The following is a 19,071-nucleotide window of genomic DNA, read 5'->3' on the forward strand; positions in this document are numbered from 1 at the left end:
TGGGAGCCTGAAATGGCTGCCATTTGGCACTTCGAATTGCAAAAAGATTGCAATAGATATTGATGATTCCTCTGAGATCTGCATTTACAAGGGAGCCCCGAACTCCTCCCGTGTGTGAACTGATTCTGAACTGCCGGCCTTCCCTTCCCTTTAGAAGGAAGCACAGAACTGGGTATCAGTGGAGACTCATTTCCAATTCTTCCAGTGACTTCCTCTGTGTGACTGCTCTGTGCCTACTAATACTTCTTTAGCTCACCGGAGGGTAGGGAAGCTGATTTACCAGTGGTGCTCTCCATCCAGACTAAGATCCTCTGATGAAAGGTGTTCATAACTTGCCTTCTGCTAAAGATATTTGTGGGCAACTAACTCTACTGCATCTCTGTCAGTCCAGCTAGGAAAAATCCTATTCTCTGAGACTGGGACACTGCTCATGGGGAAGCTACCGACCTGCACTGAGAAACCACATGTCCTGACTGAGCAGCAGGGTCCAGCTTGATGCTGAAAATGAGGACTGACCCCTGGCTCAGTCAGTGTCCTTGTTGAATCCCCCACAGGGTGGATGTGGTAGTGGAGAAGAGAACACACAGAGTTAGCACTATGCCCCCTGCCCCGTGCTGCAGTCTGGGGCATAACAGGGCCAGCAAAGGAGTCTGGGAATCAGGAGGAAGGCTGGTCTACTGGCTAAAGCACTGGGCCTGGGAGTCAGACCCGGATTCTAATCACAGACCTGCTGTATGACTTTAGGGTGACCAGATAGCAAGTGTGAAAAATCGGGACGGGGATGGGGGGGGGGGGTAATAGGAGCCCATATAAAAAAAGGCCCCAAATATAGGTGTCCCTATAAAATCAGGACATCTGGTCACCCTATATGACTTTAGGGAAGTCACTCTCTGTGCCTTAGGTCTTCTTCCTACCCTTATCTGTCTGGTCTATTTTGAGTGTGAGCTCTCACTTGGGGTATACACAGTGGCTTTCACTCCGAGGGCAACAGCTGGATCCCAGCCAGAGCCCTTAGCGGCAAGCAAGGAAGACCCTCAGAGGAGCTGGAAAAGCACTGGAAGGTTCAGAGGTTTAGTCAAACATCGTGGGGATGGAAAGAGCAGGGAAGCTGCCCTTTCTTGTAGCATTCAGGCATTCCTGAACCAGGACATGAGGAATTCTGTTTAAATAAGTTAACAAAACTTTTCTGAGCTGTCTCAGCAGCGACCCAGGACGGAGTTGGCCACGGCAGACAAACCTGCAGCCCAAAAGATAGCAGGTGGGTGGGGACTGTAAAGCTGAAGGTCTACTGGGGGGGGGGGGGGGGAAGGGAGGAGCTTCCAGCACTTATGAGGGTCCTAGAGGAGCTGAAGAGATTGGAGGGTCTCTCAAAGGGTTAAATCTGCCACCTGCAGGCAGCTAGCTACCTTTCTCCTTTAACACAGATTCTCGCAATATTCATCAAAGAAACAACACAGAGATATTAAAAAACTTGCCTGCAAGCTGAGAAACACCACAGGTACATATTTGGCCTATTAATCACCCACTGCCATGGCCTGCTCTGAGAGCCAGGGGGGCTTTGAGTCTGTCAGCTTTCATAAACCTAGCACAAACATGGCCATAGCTCACAGAGGAGGCCTGTGCAGGAAACCAAGAGTGTGGCAGGAAGTGATGTGGGTGATTCAGTCGGGGGGCACTTCCCCTTCTGAGTCAGCCCCCAAGGCACTGCCCCCACCAGGGCTGGAGGGAGACATTAATCAGTCCAATGTAACAAATCTGTGGCCATCTAAGATTTCACCATTATCGCTTGGTGGTGGCACACTATGGCCAACAGGAATGGAATTCAGATCAGTCTGCTGATGAACACAGGCTCCTTCATACTTGATCTAGAGGAGAATCATCATTAGCAGTAAAGGGCATATGAAACAGAGATGAGCAGTTCTGATTGTCTCCAGTAGAGGGCTGAGGTGCAAATATACATACGAGCCTGTTGATGAGAGTTTGTAACGCAATAGGGGCTCTTTTGGGAACAAATATGCTTACAGTCAGACTATCTTCAGGGAAGGGACTGTAATTTGTGTGTTCACCCAGCACAATAGGGCCTGAGGCCTTTGGCTGCTGCTAAGAGCTCCATGTAAAGACGAACCTCTTTGCAGGGCACAAGAAATGTTATTGGTCCCACAAAATCCAGGCACTATGCTACACATCCTTGAGTGCCATCTATTGGCACCTTATTTACATATATGCATTCAGACATCTTGTTAGAACACTCCTATATCAGGAGCTACTGTCATATTAATAATTTACTAGCACTGTAGTAGTGCAGAAGAGGCCACATGGCACAGAAGCAATGTACTACTACTTCTAGCCAATAGAGGGAGCTTCTGGTTTGTGGGCAAGTCCACCACGCCCTCTAACACAGTACAAGCCCTTGTCCTTTCATGGGCCCTAAGGACTTACATGCAGCACTGTGGCGATACTTGCCACTATATATAAGGAAGCTACTATATTGCCCAGCAGACACCATTCTTGGCCCCTGGTGCCCATGACCTCATGAGCTAAGAGACAACGAGCCAGACCCCCAGCTGGCGGAAGCCATAGAGCTAGTCCAATTTACAGCACCTGAGGGATCTGGCTCATTGTCTCCACTCTTTGCAGCAGCACTAACACTAGCCTCACCGGCAGCCTTCAGTTCCAAGGTTCTGGGAGTGCATGTCCTTCCCTGGATGGAGTGGTGCTAACACACTTCACACGATGCCACACACTGCTGGGCGCTGCTCTGGACCTTCCATATTCCTGAGCTGTCACACATCTCAATCTGGAGCCAAGCAAAGCTTGGATGTTTGAGCTGAGTTGCAAAGTCATAGCTATAAAGCCAGAAGGGTCCACTGTGACCACCAAGTCCGAGCTCCTGGGTAGCAAAGGCCAGAGAACTTCCCTGAATTAATTCCTAGAGCAGATGTTTTAGAAAAACATCCCATCTTGATTTAAAAGTGGCCAGTGATGGAGAATCCACCCTGGCCCTTGGTTAATTGTTTTCTAGTATCTTACAAGTCATACGTGTGGAGGGAGTGAACCCCACAGAAGTGTCTCACGAAGCCCTGAGAAATGGAACAGCTCTGGTTCATCTCCAGACAGTAAGCTCTAGGGCAGTGGTTTTCAAACTTTTTGTATTGGTGACCCTTTTCACACAGCAAGCCTCTGACTGTTACCCCTCCCCCTATATAAATTAAAACTGAGGGTAATTTAATTTAATGGGGGCTCAGGGTTGTCAGCCCCACAGAGCTGAAAGCCCACGACCTGCATGTAACCACTTTGCAACCCCCTGAGGGGTCACGACCCCCAGTTTGAGAACCCCTGCTCTAGGGGTCAGGGCTGTCAAAGCCCCCTAGGTCACTTAGGAACACAAGTCCCATTGATATTCACCCCAAGCATGGTCTTAGCCTTGTAAGAGTCTATATGCCCTGTTCCAGTAGCTGTAACCACCTCTGCAATGTACCAGAGCAGGGTCAGATCCAGGGCTCATGCTTTCTGCACGTTTGAAGTCTATGCAGGGTCTGATTAATGGGTCCATCTCTGTCTCTTCTCTAGTACAAATCAGAGAGAGTAGCCAAAGGGAAGGACAGCCCCATGATGAGGGTGCTAGCCAGAGATCTAGGCCTGCTCCATCACACACAGCGTGTGATGTCGGGCAAGTCAGTTGGCCGCTCTGTGCCTCAGTTTCCCCATCTGTACAATGGGGATAACAGCCCTGCCCTGCCTCACAGGAGTGTTGTGAGGATAAATACATGGTGAGGTGCCCAGATACTATGACAATGAGCCCATAGGGGTACCTTAGACATTAGGTAAGTCAGGTCTCATCATATCCCAGGGGCAGATGTGAGAGACAAAGAAGATGCTGAGCAGACTGCTGTGTTTGGGGGGGGGGAGGTGCAGATAGCTAGGCCCCATACCTGACTCAATCTTCTCCCATTCCCGTGCCTCAGTTTCCCTATCTGAAAGAGGAGATCTGAAAGACTTCTGCTGCTACAAATACTGACTGGGGTTAAGCTGATCATAACTTCCTCACAGATATTTTGTCCCTCTTCTTGTCCCAGGTGGATCTTTCTGAATTCATCCATTCCCTTAAGATAGACCCCTCCTCTGTTCCTCTTCCATTGCCTGAGTCTGTCTCCCACCACCAGACAACACTGACTCTGGGTTGGAAGAACAAACACTGATAAAACTAGCCGGGCGCCACTTGTATCTCTGTGCAGAGATAACACCACACACGGGAGGCAAGGCAAACACCCAGCAGCTGCTCAGGGAGCAAACCGGGTTTTAGCCCGCCTCCCAGCGTGCCCTTCCCTGCCCTGTGTGAAGGAAGGAAAACCTGGCACACGCGGTGCCTGCACGACAGAGACATGGACGGAACAATGCTAGAGGAGGCTGGCCTCCACTTCCGGGGCAGCATCTCAGCTGTGTAATGCCACTCGGCATTGTGAAGATAAGAGGAGTCATCTACCTGGCCCGTATCGCTGCAGTACCGTGTGCACCCACAATCATGAATGGACTCTGTGCTCACAACAGTCCCACCGGGAAATCTCCATTGTACACAAGGAAAAGAAGAGGAACAAGACAGTTTAAATGATTTACCCCAGGTCACACTGCGTCTAGGGCTAATCCAGGAGCTGAACCCCCCCACAAATCCCAGCACAGTGTCCTAGCCACTAAATTGCCCAGCTTCCCAGTGGGCATGTGAGTCTGATGGGAATATTTCACACTCCAGAATAACCGTGTTTTGCCTTCATACAGCAACTTCCATGCAAGGCAGAGTCATTGATTCAGCCTGGGTGGGGCGATCCCCATGTCAGCAGTGAGGGCACAGACACAGGGACCCAGTTGGTCCAGGCCAGTCACTCAGCTGCCCCACCGTTTCTGGGAATTCCTGCATTTCCCTGGACAGGTTCCATATTAGAGGATCTGGAGCCAGGGTTCCCCTGTCGGCTGAGCTGAGGGGAGAGAGCAAGGGGAGCAGGGAGCCACCCATGTCCAGCGAGATCAGGAGGAAGAGAAAGGAAAGGAAATAAATAACCGTGTAGCCCAGCCTAGCAGAGTCTGGCTCTCTGCCAAGCTAGCACTGATCCAGCAGAGAGGTCTACATGTTAGCTGTAGCCTCACAGCTCCCATGCCTGGGTTTTCAGCTCAGACAATAGAGGCTCATGCTTTCAGAAGCACAGGCCCTAGCTTCAATCCCTCAGCCAACCTGAGTGGGACTTCATTAGGTGAGACAATGAAGGAACAAGAACCCCAGGGGAAGTGAACAACCAGCCAGGCCCTGCTTAAAGCAGCCAATACTCACTGGCTTTTGCTGGAATGAGCAAGCATTACCATGCCACTGAAGTGATAACCTCACTCTTCCCCTCTGCCAAAGCAGCATCACACAGCTGGCTTTGGTGGATGCTGGGAGGTGCAGCTAAACCCAGCATTGCACAGCAAGTCCATGGTACCCTGCATCCCTGCAGGTCTGTGCTGCAACCACTGGACCACACTGCACCATTCTGCAGTGCAGCAGCAAACACGCTGTAAGGGACAGTAGGGAGAAAACACCAGGCCTTTGGGGACTGGAGGCAACTCTCCATTGAAAGAGAAGGGCGCCCCTAGTGGCAAGGAGGGGAGGCATGCAGCAGCATTTGTGGGTCTGACTTGCATGTCTGTCATGGAGTCACACACAGGTGCCCCACAGCGGGCAGATTCTGCTCTTGGCTCCGGGGTGTAATTTGCAGAGTAACTCCATGAACAGCAGTGGTGCAAACAAGAGATTTGTTTCTGAGAGAGTGAGGCAGGGTCAGCTGGAGTTTTAATCAAGCCTGACTAACACTTCACAGCCCAGCTTTATCCATTCATTTTAAATGTCTGCTCTTTAAAATAAAAACCAGCCACAAACAAACTCAATGCACACAACTCCTTTCCAAAGCTGAGCTCCCCAAAACCTCTGTTCTGGCAGCAACTGACTAGATGCACGGATCCCAGGCCCTGAAACCAGGGGAATCTTAGAAACCACATGGGCCCTAAGCAAGCCAGCCTTCTCCAACAGGCTCAGGAGCCCATGGATTTTATTTTAAGGCCAAATTTAAAAGTTGTTTCAAAGCATAAACTCTGTGTGGCTTTTAAGTCTGCACCTGTCTCCAATTAATGACTTGGGATCCTCAGCAGCTTTGGGGAGTTTTCGGATTCTTTTTTGAAAGGCTGTGCCGGTTCGTGTGCCCGCACCAACATGTCCCCCATCCTCTTTGATTTAGGACTTTCTTCAATACATTAGCAAAGATGAAAGTGTGTGGCTAAGCCGCCCCTTTTATCTTGGCATAATTCATTTTCACATCCTATCAACCTTCTCCAGGGCTGGATATTTACATATTAATAATAAAGTCTGATTTTTTCCTCCCCCGTTTCAAATATTAAAACGTGTCGACTGATAAGACTTGGCTCTCAAATTAGGAGCGGTGGCAGTGAAGCGGAGTTAAAATTATTCGGTTAACTTAAAACACAAAGAGAGACAGCTTTGTTTACAGCCTTTCCATATAGTGAGCTAGGCTGAAATACCCCATGCAAAGAGCCCTGCTCTGATTCCAGGGAAGGGGTGTGGGTGAATTTGGTCATTTCCTCAAAGCCTGATGAAATACTTCAGAAACGAATGTAGCGACTAGATCTCCTGGTGATTGGCATGCTATAAATATGAGAGAAAGGAAGAGAGACAGATAAAACAGGCAGGCATGATAGCCAGAATGGGGTTAGGCATTATTTAAAATTAATACTGGTCAATGAGCTGAAATGAAATAACCAGAATTTAAAAAAAAAAAAAAGTCAACTGCTTGCAATTAAATTGTTATGGCTCTCTGATCTAGCAAATAGGGTAGTGCAATGGGGCTCAGAAGTCCTGGGTTCTAGTCTTGGCTCTGCCATTGGCCTATTGGGTAACCTTGGGCAAGTCACTTCCCTGCTCTGTGCCTCAGTTTCCTCATCTATACAATGGAGATAGTGATACTGACCTCCTTTATAAAGTGCTTTGAGATCTACTGATGATGAGAGCTAGATATTAATATTATTACAGCGCCTGATCCAGCTCTCATTGACATCCCTGGTAAGCTGGGTAGCTGCCTTTCCTTCTTTATTATCCAGCTCCTAGTCTACAGCGTTGCCACCTCTCATGATTTATTCTCAGTCTGATGATAGTTGGTGTTTTTTCTTAAAGCTCCAACTCCTGGAGTCATGGGATTATGGGAGAACATCAGATTTTATTCTTTAAAAACCCCCATAAGTTTCTAGCCCTCATGGTTGCAGAGGAATGCTTGGAAGCTTGCGTGCACCTCAGAGGCTCAGAAACCAGAAGGCCAAGCAAAAAAACCCCAAAATGTATTAAAAAACCCTCTTGATTTTGAAATCAATCTTGAGCTTTTTGGGCCTAAATGCAGATCTTTGGATTCCTTATAGGGTGACCAGACAGCAATTTGAGCATTGGCCTACTAAACCCAGGGTTGTGAATTCAATCCTTGAGGAGGCCATTTAGGGATTTGGGGATTGGTCCTGCTTTGAGCAGGAGGTTGGACTAGATGATCTCCTGAGGTCCCTTCCAACCCTAAAAATCTATGATTCTGTGAATAAAATGTGAAAAATTGGGACGGGGGTGGGGGGGTAATAGGAACCTATATAAGAAAAAGACCCAAAAATTGGGACTGTCCCTATAAAATCGGGACATCTGGTCACCCTAATTCCTTAGGGTTGGCAATGCTGAGTCCAGAGCCCGTGGATTTACCCCTAAGTGTAGATGTCAGCCTGGTATTATTTCAAGAGACTGGTAAGTCCTTGGTCACTTTGACAATAAAAATACCCAAACACACGACAGCAGGAGCACTGATGTCATCTGCCCTGGAGGAGGACACTGTCACAGAGACATCTCCTGCATTGAATTGCTGCTTGTCTCAGTTTTTCTTGCAGTGTTTGCTGTGTGGCCCAGCTAAAGTTGCCTCTAACAGACCTACACAGGCTCCACTAAAAGCACAATCTCTAGCTGTGGTTGCACCGGTGCATTCTGGGATTCCTGACACCCTTGGAGGAGGCGTCTTTGGGGTAAACTGAAAATGTGGGCATGGCACTGTGGGCTGGGCTTAGGAGGAGCAGCTGAATCAATGCATCCTGCTGCTTGTGGGGACCCTGTAGCACATTAGATTACATCCAGCCGAACTGAGGCAGAGGCCTTGTCCTAGATGTTGTGCCCATGGTACAACAGCTGTTCCAGGGCACTGTAGAGATACAGCAAGCATAGACTACAGTCAGATAGGCAGCAAGGCCTTTGACCTAGCTTGTCAGAGGTATTTAGCTGCCCAAGTCCCACTGATGTTGATGTAAGTTAGGCACCAAAATACCCTTGAGGACCTGGATGCTTCTGCCTAGGGTAGGCAGAGCCTCAGAGGAAGGGAGACATTACCAGTGAGACAACCGCTGGCCAGGGCCGCCCAGAGGATTCCGGGGGCCTGGGGTCTTCGGCAGCGGGGGGCCCTTCCGTTCCGGGACCCGCCGCCGAAGTGCCCCGAAGACCCGCGGTGGGGGCCCCGCCGAAGCGGGACCCGCCGCCGAAGTGCAGCCAGGTCTCCGGCGGTAATTCGGCGGCGGGGGGCCCCCACCGCGGGTCTTCGGGGCACTTCGGCGGCGGGTCCCGGAACGGAAGGGCCCCCCGCCGCCGAATTACCGCTGAAGACCGAGCTGAACTTCAGCGGCGGGTCCCGCTTCGGCGGTAATTCGCCGGTGGGGGGTCCTTCTGCCCCGGAGCGGAAGGACCCCCCGCCAGTGAAGACCGGGAGCAGAAGAAGCTCCTGGGCCCGGCCCCACAAGAGTTTTCCGGGCTCCCCGGAGTGAGTGAAGGACCCCGCTCCCGGGGCCCAAAAAACTCTCGTGGGGGCCCCTGTGGGGCCCGGGGCAAATTGCCCCTCTTGCCCCCCCTCTGGGCGGCCCTGCCTCTGGCTCCTGACATTCCTCAATACAGCCAAACCTGGGCATTCCAAAACATGAGTCAGTCCCCGCCAAAATCAGCAGACTGGCATAAAATCATGAGATTAAAAAAAAGTTGTTTTTTTTATTGGCCTTGTGATGGCTGAGCCTTCCGGATAGACAGGGGTCACATTCTCAAGCTTTTCCCCACAGCCAGAAGGGACAGAAACTTAATCTCAGCATTAAAAAGTCTTGTGTAATCACAGGGGTCTAGGAGCAGAGGATTTAGGTAAAAAGATCAAAATCATGAGACTGAAGATAAAAAAAAAAAATCACACAAGTTGGCAACACTGATTACCCTCTCAGGTGTGTCCTGGGTCTGACCCTGCAGTCCTTACACAGACAAAGACACCCACTGAAGTCAATGGGAGCTTCACTTGCACACAGGCTGCAGGATTGGGCCCTATCTTTGTCAAGTGGAAGGTGATGCTGCCTTTCAGATGTCCTGAGAGTTTGGAAATGGGCATCTGGCCCAGTGGTGGAGAATGGAGGTGACTGGACACCCTCCTTCTCAGCAAAAAAGGAAAGAGGAGGCGGAGTCAGGGACAAGGGAATAAAATAGCTGTAAACAATGAGAGTTAAAATAATAAAATAATAAAAATAATAATAATTAATAATACAATGTTATTTCTTTCACCAATCAGCTTCTTTGGTGGGGGCAGTTTTACATACTGCAGAGGGGGAGAAATGTGGGTTCACCCCGCCCCCAAATTGTGCTTTCCACGTATCCTAGTATCACAAGAATATGTTTTACCTTGAGGCAACAGTTTTAATTTACGTGCATGTGAGCTATGTGCAATACCTCCACCAAAGGGAGCCCATATGACCCGCCGGATGGCTTTCACCCAATCTTCCATCTCATTCTGGGAATTAGCCATGAGCAGGAAGGCTTCATGATTGACAGGCATCTTTTCTCGGTCTCCCGCACCACCTGAAAAAACAAAACACACATCTCGATTAGCATCTAGCCCAGGAGTGAACCCTTGTCTCTAAGACCACGACTGGCCTCACCCAATCCAGCCTCGCTGAGTTCGCTTGGTGCCCATTTTGCACTGATGTACAGGATCATGTAGGGTGCAGGTCCGTGGCCTGGCGTGAAGCCAGTGTCCCAGTGGGTGCTGCTGGCAGAACATTCCGCTAGGCTCACCAACATGCAGGGGATAGGTGTAAACTGCATTACTCTAAGGACAGTGCAGCCCAGCCTTCCTGCCAGAGGCCAGCTATGCATGTCTGTGCTGAGATATGGAGAGGGTTGGCTCCACCCTCTTTAGGGTGATTCAGTGCCCTTGGGGTGCCAGAGGGAAGACAGTACTGGACAATTTAGTTGTAGGCTTCACATGCTGCAAGAGAGAGGAATCAAGGTGTGGGCATCTGGCTACGATTACCCCAGTGATAGATTTAACAATCAAGATCATCACTGGAGCAAATCAGAAAGCTAGACATTAGGCATGATGAGAGTACCAGCAGAATTTGAAATCTGCCATGTCCAGGAGGATCCAGATCAAATCTAGACTCCAGCTTTGAGCTGAACCAGATCTACAGCTCAGGTTAAGGCTGGATGGCCACTGGAACCTCTGGAGCTGTCATCAAGGAGCCTGGAGACTGAGAGATTATGAGATTTTAACAACTTGAGTAGCAGAAATCTCACAAGACCAGCTGTTCTCATGAGATTTCCAACATCTGGAGCCACTTCTGAATCTGGAGCTGGAAGAGTATGCCCCCACATTCCCACCCCTTCTGATTTTGGATCCCCCAGAACCGGCATTTTAGGGAGTTTAAGATTTGAACCTGACTCTCCTGTCAGAAATTCAGAGGACGGGGTCCAATTTGGAATTCAGATCCAGGCCTACCTCTACTTCATACATGATTGACGGGTGACGCCCCAGAAAAGCTATTGGCCAGGACATCAAATACACACAGCCTGCCTGTATGCTGTTCATCCAGGGATGCTCAGACTACCACCATCCATGCCCATTCTCCTATTTTCCCTCTCCACTGCAGTACACAGGGCCCAACGCAATGCACACTGCAGTTAGTGGGAATCTTCCCCTCCCCCCACCTTGTGCCCCAGACTTGGATACACTCCAGTGAGGGCCCACATGAGGACACACAATAGGTGTACTGGAGCAATTTCTATCTAGAGGCTGAAGAGACTGGCCAACCCATAAGCTGTCACTAATGGCTTGGAGTTTCCCCCTTCCACAGAGACTGCCTTTGACTTTGTTCTGTGGACAGTGTCTTCATTGTTTCGTCACTGCCACCTCCATACTCACTTGTCTCTGGAATATTAGGTCTATTGGAAAAGCAGGAACTGTCGCCCTGAGCTGAGCTGCCGAGATTGCTTGTTCATGGAATTCAGAGATAAGAATAGGGACGATGGTATGCGCTGGTTTCTATGGAACTACCTTAATATAAACAGAATTTATACCTACTAAATCCTAGTTAATCTGGGGAAGGGAGTGTGCTGGAAGGGCTACAAGCTGCCTGTAAGCCAAGGAAATGCTTGTTCTTGCTATTAATTGTTGCTTAGCTTAAACAAACTCACAGGCCAGGCACTGATTTGCAAAACGAAAGGGGCCGCATGAATCCAAACTCCTAGGGTTTCCTTGTTTTCTAAAAAGGAATTAACTTGAACCAAGAAGCCAATGGAATCTTAGCGCATAGAATAAGGCAGCATGGCAGTGTAGATACTGCAAGCGAAATTAAAGCCCGAGTTCCCCTCCCCACATGCAGCCTAGTTCTGACCCTTCTCACACCAGCATCTTAGCAAGCTTCACAGTGTGGATTTTTCAGATGATTTATGTCCTGTGCAATCTATGAACTAGGATTCCTATTAGAGGGGAGAATCAGGCACCAAGCCCAGATACAGCTCTGGTTTTTATGCCCCCTGCTTGTTGCCTTCTGACGGTCAGAACTGATCTATCTGATGCCAGAGTCTCTACCTGCTTTGCTTCTTCCCAGCCCCCCACCTGTCCTCCCACTCTTTATAAAGGTCAGGACAGGGATTCCCACTCTGTTCTCCTCTCAATCCCAACCCCCAACCCGGCCTGGTATAGTCAGATGACCCCAACACTCACCCCCTCCACCTGGGGAGACAAATTAACCATGGCAAAGATGCAGCTGAGCCCCAACCCTTGTAAAAGGCCAGCTCGCTCTGCGACAAGCCACTTCTGATTTCCCTTCAGTTGCTTCCTTTCTGAGTAACCCACCCTGCCCCCTCCCGCCACGGATGACAGGCTAGACTGGGGTAGGCAACTTATGGCATGCGTGCCAAAGGCAGCACGCGAGCTGATTTTCAGTGGCACTCACATTGCCCGGGTCCTGGCCACTGGTCTGGGGGGTTCTGCATTTTAATTTAATTTTAAATGAAGCTTCTTAAACTTTTTAGTAACCTTATTTACTTTACATACAAGAATAGTTTAATTATATATTATAGACTTATAGAAAGAGACCTTCTAAAAACGTTAAAATGTATTACCAGCACACGAAATCTTAAATTAGAGTGAATAAATAAAGACTCGGCACAGCACTTCTGAAAGGCTGCCGACCCCTGGACTAGACAACCTACCTGCCCTTTTCCTGCTGATCTTCGGGGAGCCCACGTCCCTACCTTTGTGTTCATGCCTGACTGTTACTTGAAGCACTGACCTCATACCCATCACCATGGTAACTGGGAGTCTTGCAGGTTACAAAAGCAGACAAGAGTTCAGGAACAGAAGCCAAAGTTGCTGCTGCCTGCAGCTTAGATGGTTGGGATAGAGAGCAGGAGGTAGGCATTAACGCAGAGTTGGGCAAACTACGGCTCACGGGCCACATCCGGCCCGCAGGACCATCCTGCCCGGCCCTTGAGCTCCCAGCCCCTCCCCCGCTGTGCTCTCTCTCCCGCAGCCATGCCACTGCGCAGGCAGCGCTCTGGGCGGCTGGGTTGTGCGCTCCTGCCGAGCAGCGCGGCAGCGTGTCTGGCTCCGGCTGGGCGGCATGGCACGGCTGCCAGACATGCTTCTCTGAGCGGCATGGTAAGGGGGCTGGGGCCGGGGGGTTAGATAAGGGGTGGGCGGTCCCAGGGGGCAGACAGGGGGCGGTTGGATGGAGCAGAGGTTCTGGGGGGCAGTCAGGGGATGGGGAATGTGTGTGGGGGGTTGGATAAGCATGAAAGTCTTAAGGGATGGGGGTGTGGATAGGGGTCAGGGGACGGGAAACAGGGGGGTTGGATAGGCGTGGAGTCCCGGGCCTGTCAGGAGGCAGGGGTGTGAATAGAGGTTGGGGAAGTCAGGGGACTGGGAGCAGGGGGTTGGATAGGGGGTGAGGTCCCAGGGGGTGGTTAGGGCATGGGGTCCTGGGAGGGGGCAGTTAGGGGACAAGGAGCAGAGGGGTTGTATGGGTCGGGGGTTCTGAGGGGCAGCTCCAAGCGCGTGCCTGGGGCGGCAAGCCACGGGGGGTGCCCTGCCGGTCCCTGCGAGGGCGGCAGTCAGGCAGCCTTCGGCAGCTTGCCTGCGGGAGGTCCGCCGGTTCTGCGGATTCTGCGGTAATTCGGCGGCAGGTACACCGAAGCCGCACGACCAGGGACCTCCTGCAGGCAAGCCGCCGAAGGCAGCCTGACTGCCGTGCTTGGGGCGGCAAAAAAAAGCTAGAGCCGCCCCTGCTGAGGGGGGCAGTCAGGGGTCAGATGGGGGCAGGGGCCAGGCTGTTTGGGGAGGCACAGTCTTCCCTACCCAGCCCTCAATACAGTTTTGCAACCCCAATGTGGCCCTCAGGCCAAAAAGTTTGCCCACCCCTGCATTAGTGGGAATTGGCTCTCAAAGAGGAGGCTCTACATCACTGTGCTTGGATGCAGGGGGGCCTCTAGGATACCCTCTCCCTCATACACACACCCGCCAGAGCAGAAAAACGAAGGATGAGGAGGTCCTCGTGTAGCCCGACTCCTCCATTAGCACCAGGGCTACAGCAGAGTCCACAGACCTCACTCTCACACCCCACCTAACGACGACCTTAGAGAATGTCTCTCCCAGCCCAATTTCCAGGCCCTCTGCTGGGGGATCAATGGGTTACCTTGGCCAGATTCCCTGCTGGAGTGCAGATCACTAGTAGGTGGCCTCTCACAGCCCACAGTGCACATAAAAGCAGAGGTTCAGGGCTGGACTTCTCACCCCAGCCATCAGAAAGGAGGTGGCTTTTAAATGACCTGGGCTCCCAGCAGGCGCTATTTGCTGGCAGTGTAACCCAGCTTCCCCCAACAGAGTAGACGTTTTTAGAAAGGGAGCTTCATTTTCAAGGGTCTTGGCTTGCTTGGGCAATTGTCATGGAGCCTGTCCTTGGAGTCAGGAGGATCAGGCTACAATCTCCTGTTATGATAACTAGGCCTACAAATTTACTCTAATCGGGAGCTCAGTTGTGAAAAGTGAGTGAAAGTTCCTAGGGGTACTTTAAATAGGAGCACGGTTGTGAACCTACAGCTGTTTGTGGGAAAACCCATCATCACTAGTCACTTGGGGTTGGGCAGGGTAATTATAGCGGCATACAAAGCAGAAAAATAGACTGTGCTTCAGAAACGGTTGTTAGAAGAGGACATGTTCGTTTAAGGCTCATGCACGGCAGTGGAGTGCCTGCTGCCCTATCTACAGGGGACTTTTCTGTCATGACATTTTGGACATGTTCCTTTTCTTCCCACTCACTGCTGGCTCTTCTCACTGCAGCCTAGAGGCAGCAAGCAGGACAGGTTAGATCAGGGGTCGGCAATCTTTCAGAAGTGTTGTGCCGAGTCTTCATTTATTCACTCTAATTTAAAGTTTCGCGTGCCAGTAAAACATTTTAACGCTTTTAGGAGGTCTCTTTCTATAAATCTATAATATATTACTTTACATACGACAATAGTTTAGTTAATAAGGTTTTTAAAACATTTAAGAAGCTTCATTTAAAATTAAATTAAAATACTGAGCCCCTGGACCAGTGGCCAGGACCTGGGCAGCGTGAGTGCCACTGAAAATCAACTTGCGTGCCGCCTTTGGCATGCATGCCATAGGTTGCCTACCCCTGGGTTAGAGGGTTCCCCAGAGTCTCTGACAATTATACCTCACTACTTGTCCAGAAAAGGGCAGGAGTTAAACATGTGTATTTATTTTGTTGTAATATGCATCAGCTTTTGGGAGGCTTGGGATTCACAGGAACTAGAGATGGTAGCAAGATTCAAACCCACAGAGCTAGAACCCCACAAACTTTTGGAGTCCATATCCTAGCCAGAAATTCACAACTGCTCCTTTTCCTGGCCCCGAGCCAAAAATGGATCTGGTTCTGGGGTTTCAGATCAAAGTTTGTAGCTCCAAGCTATCTTTATAATGGTACAAATCCAAACACCCTGGGGTCTTTGGGAAAACTCTGATTAGGATCTGTCATTCAAACTTCTTTGTCTGGCGAGATTCGGAGCTAGTTGTTTCAGTTCTGCTCATTATAGATATATGAAGTTTGGATCCAGATACTGAGCTCAAGCCTCATCTCTCTCTGTAACAGGCTGAACTGAAAACGCTTATCAAAAAGTCCTCGTTCAGCTCTAGCCTGGAACCTGTACTTTGTGGAAAGGGTCCATTGCTAATATAAACTAATGTTCAGCTGCAATGCTCAGGGCACACACTCAAGCCCATAGTAGTTAGAATAGTCTTGCCTTCAGCTGTCCACTCCCCTCAGTGGAGACTTTAAGGCAGTGGATCTCAAATTTTTGTACCGGTGACCCCTTTCACATAGCAAGCTTCTGAGTGCAACCTCCCTTATAAATTAAAAAACACTTTTTTATATATTTAACACCATTATAAATGCTGGAGGCAAAGCAGGGTTTGGGGTGGAGGCTGACATGTAATAACCTCTTGACCCCCTGAGGGGTCCCAACCCTCAGTTTGAGAATCCCTGCTTTAAAGTGACTGTGTACAGCCATTACTTCTTACTGTGTGGAATGACCAGGGTGCTGACTACATTGCCTCATGTAGGGGGAAGAAATACCCTGTTAGAAACAGGTAAACACAGACAACAACTCCCATCCCCACCTGAACAGAACTTCTCACAGCATCCTTAATCTCCTGTCCAAATACGACCAGCCCTTGTGCACACTCAGCCATCTCTCCTTAGTTGGGCAGGGTTCACCACAGCAGGCATTCCCAGTACTTTGGCTAAGAGTCATTTTCACTACTAGATTTATAAAGAATCCTGTTACAAACACAGTCTGGGAGCGTGGGCAGCTCAATGGGGGTGGGTGACAGGGCGGTCTTGCCTGCACTTACAGAGGGGAAGGAAAGGAAGCACTGTCCAGTGGTTAGGGCACTAGCCTAGGATTTGGAAGACCTGGGTTCAGTTTCCTGCATGACCTTGGACACCATCCTTGGTTGCTCTGTGCCTACAATGGGGATGATAGCCCTGCCTATCGCAGGGGTTTTGTGAAGATAAGTCCATTATCAAGCATGAGGTGTTCTAGGTACTGCACTAATGGGGGCTACAGATGTACCTTAGATAGAAGCTTTCCACCAGCATGCTTGAGTCCACAACAGGATACATTGGCTTGATCTGCAGATGTCACCAGACATGAACACTTTCCCAGCCCTGCCTGGGGAGTCTACAGACTCGTCGTTTCTGTGTACCCTGGTAAACGGCAGCAGTCACTGTGTAAATAGCCATAAATGCACAATTCATGCACAACACCCACTCCCTTAGTTAGATCGACATTACCTTAAGGGACTGGATGCCCCAGGAGCACTGGTAATGGAATATGGAGCCTTTCATCTCTAGGTAACAGAGTGATCCTAGTTAGCAGTGTTCTCAGCTGCTGGCTGGTGACCTCAAAGCTCTTGTCAGCAGGTGGATATCCACAACACATCACAAAGCCATGCCGGCAACTGGGGTCAACCGGCGCCCTTATTGCCATTTCAATACAGAAGCCCTTGCCAGAACAGCAAGGAGAACAGACTCCTAGAGATGGTCCCTTCATGGCCTGCATGGAGGGGAAGCTTTCTCTAACATTGCCAGTGCTGCACTGTTCAGTAGATCTATCTATGGTATATATACACAGCCCTCATCACCACAGTAGCTGGGCATCTCAGTCTTTACTGTATCTATCATCACATTCCCCTGTGTGGCGGGGCAGGGCTATCATCCCATTATACAGATGGGAACCGAGGCACAGAAAGACAAAGTGAGTTACCCAAGGTCACACAGAGAGTAAGTGGCAGAACCAGAGATGTGAACCCTGCACCACAGGCCAGCAAGCTAACCACTGGACCATCCTTCTTTCTTCTCACTGGACCATTGTTCCTCTTTATATCTCCAGAGCTGTGAAACCAGCTGTAAATTCACTAGGAACTACAGAACAAAGCACAAGTCTGCCATCACCCCCTATCAGAACTGCCCTGCTCTGTGCTCCTGTTCCAAACTAGCTACAGCAGGAGCTCTACTAGGTGTGTCTCTTCACAGAGCTATTTCCCACAAAGGATAATCACAAGAATAGATTCACACACCTGGAGTCATTCCTCATCCACTTTCCAACCACCACAGCATGACTTCACCTGCCATGCACCCACGACGAACTTGGCTCTTCCAAGAAGTTCTCTTGTGAGCCAGCACTAGAAAGCTGGAGTCCGCCCATTCTTGTGAAGGTACACAGCCCAACCCTGCCGCCACTGAAAGCAACAGCAAGAACTGCAGTGGGAACAGGATTGGGCCCATTGTATGTGGAAATGGAAAATAAAGGGGAGTTAGTAGAACACTTCTGCTGCTCAGTATAGCTTCAGGGTCAGGTAGAGTTCAAGGTTGAGATGAAAAGGCAGCTACATTCCTTTTATATCCACTAAGCTTTGCCTGTCCTGACCTAGAATGTGTCTGTGTGTATTTGCACACCCGTGTGTGTGTGTGCGCACACCTAGGTCTGCATGTGTGTGCATGCCTGAAACTGCATCCATTTTACTGCCTATATTTGAGCAAAAAGACTGAGTAATATTTGAATGTATTTAAAGGGTTCCACTATATTTTCAGAATAAATTTTCCAACTGATTTTACCACTCCCCCATTACTCACAAAACTCTGCTGTGTTTACGTGTATGTTTGTGTATCAGAGGTTTTGAGTATTTGTGTGCGTGTGTGTGTGTGTGTATTTCTGCATTACACATGGATGGCTGTGCGCACTGGTTCATAGGTGGGTTGCAGGGGCTAGTTTTGTGTACACGTACTGTTGCAACCTGGTAGGAAGTGAATGGAAGCCACAGGCTGCATATCACAGTGTTGGCTGGGGCGGGGAAGGGAAGGAGGAAAATGGTCACATCTTGATGACTTGTTTGCTGTGTAGGCTGGGGAAGCTGCGACAGGCAGCCTTTGATTGCATGCAAGCAGCAGCGATGATCTTGACAAATGGGCAAAACTAGTATCCACAGCTAGAAAGATGAGCTGCACTGATTCCTCGTCCTGGGCCTGCTCTTTGTGTCAGCAAGGCGACTAATACATTCAGGGCTTGAAGATCGCATTGCTAAGAAGAGAAGGTGAACAAGGAGGTGAACGAATTTTCCAAGGTTAGCTGACTAGATTGGGGGGATCTGTTTCTGCAAAGTGGCACAAAACCAGCCTTGATCTTGGATTTCAGAAAAGGACAGATGAACTATCAGGTGTCTCCAGTGCGAGCAGGAGATGCACGGTTGCTGTGGAGCGGGTCAGTCACAGCGTTTGGGACGGTCACATGAGCAACTATTTCAATCCTGCCACTCACTGCCTTTGATTATGGCTGGCTTTGATCCCCCACCAAACACCATTATGGCTAGAGTACCCAGATCCAGATAATCCACAGCTAGAGGAGTGGGATGTGGGATTTTGGCCCATCTCTAACCATAATGGGATGATCGTGGAGTGGGTGACTTTTCTTCTCCACTGCTGCTTATTCTGTATGTTAGCCCTTTGACAGAAGGGAAGGATTGCTGGGAACAGAAGCATCCGTGGGGTGAGAGGTCAATAGGAAGCTGATCTTGGAAAGTTCCATTAGGACAGGTTGAAATTGTCTGAAAAAAGTACGAGAAGCAGGAAGGCCCTGAGGGAGCGGCAGGGACAGGG

General features: G+C 49.8%; 1 protein-coding gene across 7 annotated transcripts in view; it reads right to left on the bottom strand.

Moving 5' to 3' along the window:
- The window catches only part of ARHGAP22 (Rho GTPase activating protein 22), a 282,538-nt gene that overhangs the window by 53,252 nt on the left and 210,215 nt on the right, over nt 1–19,071 (bottom strand). For 4 of the 7 annotated variants that reach the window (XM_045025803.1, XM_045025805.1, XM_045025808.1 and 1 more), the window contains one exon: nt 9,758–9,934. In XM_045025803.1, the coding sequence (XP_044881738.1) occupies nt 9,758–9,934 (177 nt within the window). Of the gene's footprint in view, nt 1–9,757; nt 9,935–12,571; nt 12,627–16,489; nt 16,639–19,071 lie in introns of those variants that run through there. The other 3 variants (XM_045025807.1, XM_045025806.1, XM_045025804.1) reach the window with 3 other exon arrangements.

The sequence above is a fragment of the Mauremys mutica genome, chromosome 7 (assembly GCF_020497125.1).
Source record: "Mauremys mutica isolate MM-2020 ecotype Southern chromosome 7, ASM2049712v1, whole genome shotgun sequence".
Classification (NCBI taxonomy): domain Eukaryota; kingdom Metazoa; phylum Chordata; order Testudines; family Geoemydidae; genus Mauremys; species Mauremys mutica.